The sequence below is a fragment of the Tachysurus vachellii genome, chromosome 19 (assembly GCF_030014155.1).
Source record: "Tachysurus vachellii isolate PV-2020 chromosome 19, HZAU_Pvac_v1, whole genome shotgun sequence".
Taxonomy (NCBI): domain Eukaryota; kingdom Metazoa; phylum Chordata; class Actinopteri; order Siluriformes; family Bagridae; genus Tachysurus; species Tachysurus vachellii.
The window spans coordinates 21,500,411-21,507,966 of record NC_083478.1 but is presented as its reverse complement, the minus strand read 5'-3'; the positions used below and the strand labels follow the sequence as shown (position 1 = coordinate 21,507,966).

The window sequence follows — 7,556 nt, the reverse complement described above, 5'->3', positions numbered from 1 at the left end:
CACACGCACACACGCACTTCACACTTTCTTATCTTTTCTGTCAGCCATCAAGTCATCTAATATTCTCTCTCTCTCTCTCAGGTACTCGATTGCCCCTGGGTCTGACCCCGGGGCTGTGTTTCGTATTTCCCCTATTAGTGGCCTCATTACCGCAGTGAAGGTGTTGGATCGAGAGCATGAAAAGTGGCACAACATTACCGTCACTGCCACTCAGAGAGGTATCACATGATCATGTGCACATTATTAACACACCATCAGACTCTTAAAGGGCCAGCGTGTTATTACTGACAGTACAGTATCACACCTACAGACTCTTAAAGGGCCAGCGTGTTATTACTGACAGTACAGTATCACACCTACAGACTCTTAAAGGGCCAGCGTGTTATTACTGACAGTACAGTATCACACCTACAGACTCTTAAAGGGCCAGCGTGTTATTACTGACAGTACAGTATCACATCATCAGACTCTTAAAGGGCCAGCGTGTTATTACTGAAAGTACAGTATAACACCACCAGACTCTTAAAGGGCCAGCGTGTTATTACTAACAGTACAGTATCACATCATCAGACTCTTAAAGGGCCAGCGTGTTATTACTGACAGTACAGTATCACACCTACAGACTCTTAAAGGGCCAGCGTGTTATTACTGACAGTACAGTATCACACCTACAGACTCTTAAAGGGCCAGCGTGTTATTACTGACAGTAAAGTATCACACCATCAGACTCTTAAAGGGCCAGCGTGTTATTACTGACAGTACAGTATCACACCTACAGACTCTTAAAGGGCCAGCGTGTTATTACTGACAGTACAGTATCACACCTACAGACTCTTAAAGGGCCAGCGTGTTATTACTGACAGTACAGTATCACACCTACAGACTCTTAAAGGGCCAGCGTGTTATTACTGTCAGTAAAGTATCACACCATCAGTCTCTTTATCACACCATCAGTCTCTTAGTCAACTTTAAATTTCCGTTCACTGGAACTCAAACACTGCTCCACCATGACAATGTTCCTGTACACAAAGCCCTGAGCTCCATGAAGATATAGTGTGGAGGTTAAGGTTGGAGTGAAGAACTCGAGTGTCCTGCACCGAGCCCTGACTCTGACTCAACACCACTTAACACCTTTGGGGTGATCTGGAACTGGAGTCTCCTCAACATCCCAACATCAGAGTCTGATCTCATTGATGCTTTTGTAGCTGAATGAACACAAACCCACACAGCCTCTTAAAGGGCCAGCGCATTATCTCTAACCAGAAGATGAGTCCACTGTGGATTCACCCTAAACTGCATCTATTTCCACTATACAGGTCAGGGGTTATTTTCATATAGTACACTATCAATCCCGATGCTTCATGTCATTTCAACATGGCTGCATTGGGCATTTCAATAAAATTGTGCACTTTGTTGGGGACTATTTTTAGACATGAGACAGACGTCTATGTTTTTATGCTTCTCTACATCATTATTCAAGCTGTGATGCCATCTTCCTGATTTTCCCTCTTTTATCTCATTCCTAGACAGCCCCAATCAGGTTACCAGAGTGGTGGTTGCCATAGAAACGCTGGATGTGAATGACAACCCCCCTGAGCTGGATGGACCCTATGAGACGGCAGTGTGTGACACCAGCACCGCCGGACAGGTCTGCCCTTTTACACCACCCTAAACAAGACACACGCCAAGATCTGTGTGGAATAAAAATCAGAATAAGTAAAGCAGTCAGAGTCGATTCTAAAAGAATATCAAGTAGCACAGTCAGACATGAAGTACATCAGCTTTGATATGTAAAAAGTAATGGCACCCTATATACAGCTTGATATCCTGATAGCATGCTAATGTTTTTACTTTACTATAAGTTTTTTCTTGTTAGTATTTTGTTTGTATCTTGTTTCATCTTCTGTTTTTCCACCCGCTCATCTATCCATCCACCCATTCATCTATTCACTCCTCCATCTACGTATAAAACACTCAGTCCTGTGACGTTGAAGGAGCTGCTGCTTATTACTTGGAAATTTGAAATGAAGTTGGATTTGTACATCTCTTATTTCTTCTTTTCTCTCTGTTCCCTTTAAAAATCACTTCCCTTTCCTCCTGGCCATAATCTCAACTGTTTTTATTTAGATTTTTTACTTATCCCTGGAGAAGAGATGCGTGAGGCGACATTCTCAAGCAGAACGACTTTTTGTTCACATCAACAACAAAATACAATCATCCAGTTTTTCATGGAAATGTCTAGAATGGAACATGTCACTGTATAAAGATTGTTCTGTTTTAATCAGAAAATTGTGTGTGTGTGTGTGTCTGTGTGTGTGTCTGTGTGTGTCTTTGTGTGTGTGTCTGTGTGTGTGTCTTTGTGTGTGTGTGTCTTTGTGTGTGTCTGTGTGTGTCTTTGTGTGTGTCTTTGTGTGTGTCTGTGTGTGTGTCTTTGTGTTTGTGTGTGTGTGTCTGTGTGTGTGTGTGTCTGTGTGTGTCTGTGTGTGTTTGTGTGTCTGTGTGTGTCTGTGTGTGTGTGTGTGTCTGTGTGTGTCTTTGTGTGTCTGTGTGTGTGTGTGTCTGTGTGTGTGTGTCTGTGTGTGTGTCTTTGTGTGTGTGTGTCTGTGTGTGTGTGTGTCTTTGTGTGTGTCTTTGTGTGTGTCTGTGTGTGTCTGTGTGTGTGTCTTTGTGTTTGTGTGTGTGTCTGTGTGTGTCTTTGTGTGTGTCTGTGTGTGTGTCTTTGTGTTTGTGTGTGTGTGTGTCTGTGTGTGTCTTTGTGTGTGTCTGTGTGTGTGTGTGTCTTTGTGTGTGTGTGTCTGTGTGTGTCTTTGTGTGTGTCTGTCTTTGTGTGTGTGTGTGTGTTTGTGTCTGTGTGTCTTTGTGTGTGTCTGTGTGTGTGTGTGTGTGTGTCTTTGTGTGTGTCTGTGTGTCTTTGTGTGTGTCTGTGTGTGTCTGTGTGTGTGTCTTTGTGTTTGTGTGTGTGTGTCTGTGTGTGTCTGTATGTGTGTGTGTGTCTGTGTGTGTCTGTGTGTGTTTGTGTGTCTGTGTGTGTCTGTGTGTCTGTGTGTGTGTGTGTCTGTGTGTCTTTGTGTGTCTGTGTCTGTGTGTGTGTGTCTGTGTGTGTGTGTCTGTGTGTGTCTGTGTGTGTGTGTGTCTGTGTGTGTGTACCTGTGTGTGTCTGTGTGTCTGTGTGTCTGTGTGTGTGTCTGTGTGTGTGTGTCTGTGTGTGTGTGTGTGTGTGTGTGTGTGTCTGTGTGTGTCTGTGTGTGTCTGTGTGTGTGTGCCTGTGTGTGTCTGTGTGTGTGTGTGTGTGTGTGTCTGTGTGTCTGTGTGTGTCTGTGTGTGTGTGTGTGTGTGTGTCTGTGTGTGTGTGTGTGTGTGTGTGTGTGTGTGTGTGTGTGTGTGTGTGTGTGTGTCAGGTTGTGCAGGTAATTCGAGCCATAGACAGAGATGAGATCAGCTTCTCTTCAGCCGTACACTTCAGCGTGTCTGCTCACAGCCGCCTGTCTCTGAACTTCACCACCCGGGCGAGAGGAAGTGAGCTCAGTTCCTCTTCTCTCTCCTGATGTTGATGACCAGGAGGTTACTGTGTGCTTGTCAGAATTTATTTTGTAATTACATGTTTATGTTTGGAGTTTAGCTTAGAAAGAAAATGAATTTTTTAACAGGTTAGAAATAATCTTGTGAAATAAAAACACAAAAATTAAAGTGAATTAGTTTCTTTTGCTCGTAAGAATTTCTTTCATTTGGAACTCGGGTTGTCTCTGAACGGTTTGTTTCTATGGAAACAGTAAACAATCCTCTGGAACCCTTTCTCTGTGATTCCTGTCTCTCTTTTTAAAGACTAAATTATGTTTACTAACTTATAATTAACCCCGCCCCCTTTCTTAGACCACACAGCCAATCTGCTGCTCCTGTCCACTCTGAAGCCCCTCCCCCACGCCGCCTCTTCTCATTTACATGTCGTAAAAGTACCCATAATCCTCCGGGACAGATCATCAGAGCTAAGCAGCACGGGGACCGTGACGGTGACGCTTTGTCCCTGTCAGAACGGAGGGATGTGGGTGGAGGAGAGAAGGAGAGGGATGGATGGAAGGAGGAGTGGTGATGGAGATGTACTGATGGAGTGGGAGAGAGAGATGGTGTGTTCGTCTCTGCCGACTTCCTCCATGTTGCTGGGCTTCAGCTCGGCCGCCATGCTAGCCATCTTGGCGTGTTCATCCGTCCTCATGGGTACAGCAAGACTAATTATTTTCACCATTCAATCTCTTCATCTATTTGTTTATTCTTCTATTCTAGGAAGCATCTGTCCATTCATCCAGCCCTCCACTTATCCATTTATTTTTATCTACACATTCATCTTTTTCTCCACCGATCCATCCATCCACATAATTTATCCATATATTTATTCATCCTTTTTTCTGACTGTCTGTCCATTCATCCAGCTCTCATCCTTCTATCTATCCACTAATCTATCCCTCCATCTGTTTTAGAGGATGATAAAATCCCCCCTCCTTCTCTCTCAGTAGTGGTGGTGTTGTCTCTGTCCTTGCGGAGGAAGAAGAGTGACTCGTTCTCTCCGGTGGAGGACGATGAGATCAGAGAGAACATTATTACATATGATGATGAAGGTGGAGGAGAGGCAGACACGTCTGCGTTCGACATCACTGCACTGAAGAGTGTCCCACACGCCATACACACGTGAGTCACAGAGTGTGTGTGTGTGTGTGTGTGTGTGTGGGTATGTTTGGTAACAATACATTCTTCTTCTTCATCTTCTTCTTGTAGCTGTTGTTGTAGTAGTTGTTGTTGTTTTTGTTGTTGTTATAGACGTGGTGTTGGTTCCGTCCCTCTGTACGGTCCTCTGTGCTACAGCATACACACGGCGAGCAGCAGCCCATTCGTTGGCTGTGAGTCTCGGCTGGATAAACCCGCACACACACTTCCCAGTGGATACACACTGAACATCGGGCTGTTAGAACCGGGCTCTGTGCTCACAGAACCTGTGGAGGAGTCTAAGAGACCAGATCAGAACAGGACTGAAGGTTCTGCTGATATCGTTGTGAAAAAGAGTCAGGCAGGAAGTGATGTCATCACTCAAGATCAGGTAATAAAATTTTCTAGTTTTCTATTTTCATTTTTAATCCCTTGCTTCTGGTTATTACTGTCTGTTACTATCTGTTTCTTTCTTTCTTATTTATCTCTCTCTCCCCGTCTGTGATCAGGATCCGTTAGTCCTAAATGACTCTGCAGATCATCCGGTCGCATCACAGACAGCTCAACTCCACTCGTCCGTCTCCTCATCTGTCGCTCCAGATGACATCACGCCTTCTCACAGCACAGGAAACGCTGCAGCTTCCTTCAGAACCATGGAGGGAACCTTAATGCAAGCTGGCGGAGGGAGACATCTGACAGGGACTCCTGTCTTGTACCTGAACCCAGGACAGGACTATGTTCAGCATCTGATAGGGCTGCACGTTGGAGGGCGGAGCTTCTTTAGACCTGATTTAGGGGGCGTGGCTGTCCCTCTGAGTCTTAGGATAGAAGAACTACTGCAGCACCGACTCACTCGAGTGACCTTTGACCCCATGCAGCCACCATACGATTCACTGCAGATGTATGAGCACGAAGGGGCGGAGTCAGAGACCGCCTCCCTCAGCTCTCTGGAGAGTGAAGGAGATGGAGGGATGGAGGGAGAGGGGCTGATTGAATTAGGCCCCAAGTTTAACAGGCTGCTGGAGATCTTCAGAGAGAGGGAACAGGAGAAAGATGGAGGGAAGAAAGAGGAGGAAACGGAGGAGAGACACATACACAGAGAGCAGAAGAAGAGTGTGGAGGAAGAGGAGGGAACACAAGAAGTACAGACGGATTAGATAGCAGCAAGGACAGAGAGAATAAAGAATGATTTCACTTCAGAGAGAAGGAGAGTGAAAGAAGAGTGATATTTACCACCTTTATGAAGATCAGGAGAGGCTGTGAGAAAAGATGGAGGGAATAAAGGTGAAATAGAAGATGAGAGAAGAGGGTGATGAAGGGAAGAATGGAAGATACATATAAACAGACATGAAGGGGATGAGTCAAAGAGGACAAGGTAGAGAAAAGAGACAAGAGGGCAGAGAGAGAGAGAGAGAAATAGAGAGAGAGAGAGAGAGAGAGAGAGAGAAATAGAGAGAGAGAGAGAGAGAGAGAGAGAGAGAGAGAGAAATAGAGAGAGAGAGAGAGAGAGAGAGAGAGAAATAGAGAGAGAGAGAGAGAGAGAGAGAGAGAGAGAGAGAAATAGAGCGAGAGGGAGAGAGAGAGAGAGAGAGTGTGAGAGAGAGAGAGAGAGAGAGAGAGAGAGAGAGAGAGAGAGAGAGAGTGTGAGAGAGAGAGAGAAATAGAGAGAGAGAGAGAGAGAGAGAGAGAGAGAGAGAGAGAGAGAGAGAGAGAGAGAAATAGAGAGAGAGAGAGAGAGAGTGTGAGAGAGAGAGAGAGAAATAGAGAGAGAGAGAGAGAGAGAGAGAGAGAGAGAGAGAGAGAGAGAGAGAGAGAAATAGACAGAGAGAGGGAGAGAGAAATAGAGAGAGAGAGAGGGAGAGTGTGAGAGAGAGAGAGAGAGAGAGAGAGAGAGAGATGTGGAATTTAGGCTCAGAGAGCTGTCAATCATTAGAATATTAGGCCACACCCACAGCCAAAGACTTTTATGAGGTTTCTATTCTGTCTTTAAGACAAACGGTGATGTTTAATATTTTACACGTCTGTGAGAGATGACAGAGTGAGAAGTTACAAAAAAACTGAAATATTGATTTGGCCGTGTGAGCTGCAGTGTGTTAAAAAATTAATAAATAAAATAGGCCTCATAAATAATACACAGTCTTCTGATTCAGACGAATAAGAAACATCTCTCCCTCAGGATGGAAACGAAAATCTGCTTTCAGGAAGAGTGAAAAAAAATGTTTCTTTATAGAAAGTCACAAGACACACACACACACACACACACACACACACACACACACACACACACACACCCTACTCCATGTGAAAAACTTGGTAAAGCTCCTTCCAGCGTCCTCCACTGAACACACACCCGAACTCCAGACGCTGCACATCAGCGCTGAGCGAGTTGGAGCTCAAACTCACAATAAACTGCTTTGTGTATAAGTAAAAGTGTCTTATCAGTCAAAACGCCTTCCATTCTTCCTCCCAGCCTTTATGTATCTCCCTTCAGCTCTTGTGCTGTGCTTATTAAGCAGCACTTGAAGAGCTTTAGCTACTCTCATTGTTCTCCATTTCCATTTCAAGGAACAGACGGAGGAACCCGAGTGAAACAAGCGAGGTGGCAGAATTCACAAGCTGCTGCAGCTCTCACTTCTCTCAATCCTTTATTAATAACACATTATAACTGCTATTGTAACATTTCAGATGATTTGTATATCTACCTTCTCATGCCTGGATTCATCCTGTAGAAATGTGTAGAAATGATAGTTACTATAACTGCACTTTATAACACCAGAGTGTGACCTCATCATGCTCCGCCCACCACATGACCCTTCAGAGCATCAGTGCATAAGGACATATACAGTAAGATCAACAATAAT

At 44.6% G+C, this 7,556-nt stretch overlaps 1 protein-coding gene across 2 annotated transcripts in view; it reads left to right on the top strand.

Annotated features, from left to right (window-relative positions):
- The window catches only part of LOC132862605 (cadherin-24), an 18,178-nt gene extending 12,002 nt beyond the window's left edge, over window positions 1–6,176 (top strand). The window contains exons 7-13 of one of the 2 annotated variants that reach the window (XM_060894692.1): window positions 82–218; window positions 1,527–1,648; window positions 3,399–3,516; window positions 3,871–4,212; window positions 4,509–4,680; window positions 4,810–5,086; window positions 5,205–6,176. In XM_060894692.1, coding sequence (XP_060750675.1) covers window positions 82–218; window positions 1,527–1,648; window positions 3,399–3,516; window positions 3,871–4,212; window positions 4,509–4,680; window positions 4,810–5,086; window positions 5,205–5,852 — 1,816 coding nt within the window. In that variant the 3' untranslated portion in view covers window positions 5,853–6,176. Of the gene's footprint in view, window positions 1–81; window positions 219–1,526; window positions 1,649–3,398; window positions 3,517–3,870; window positions 4,213–4,505; window positions 4,681–4,809; window positions 5,087–5,204 lie in introns of both variants that reach the window. The other variant, XM_060894691.1, reaches the window with a different exon arrangement.
- Window positions 6,177–7,556: the final 1,380 nt, after the last annotated feature.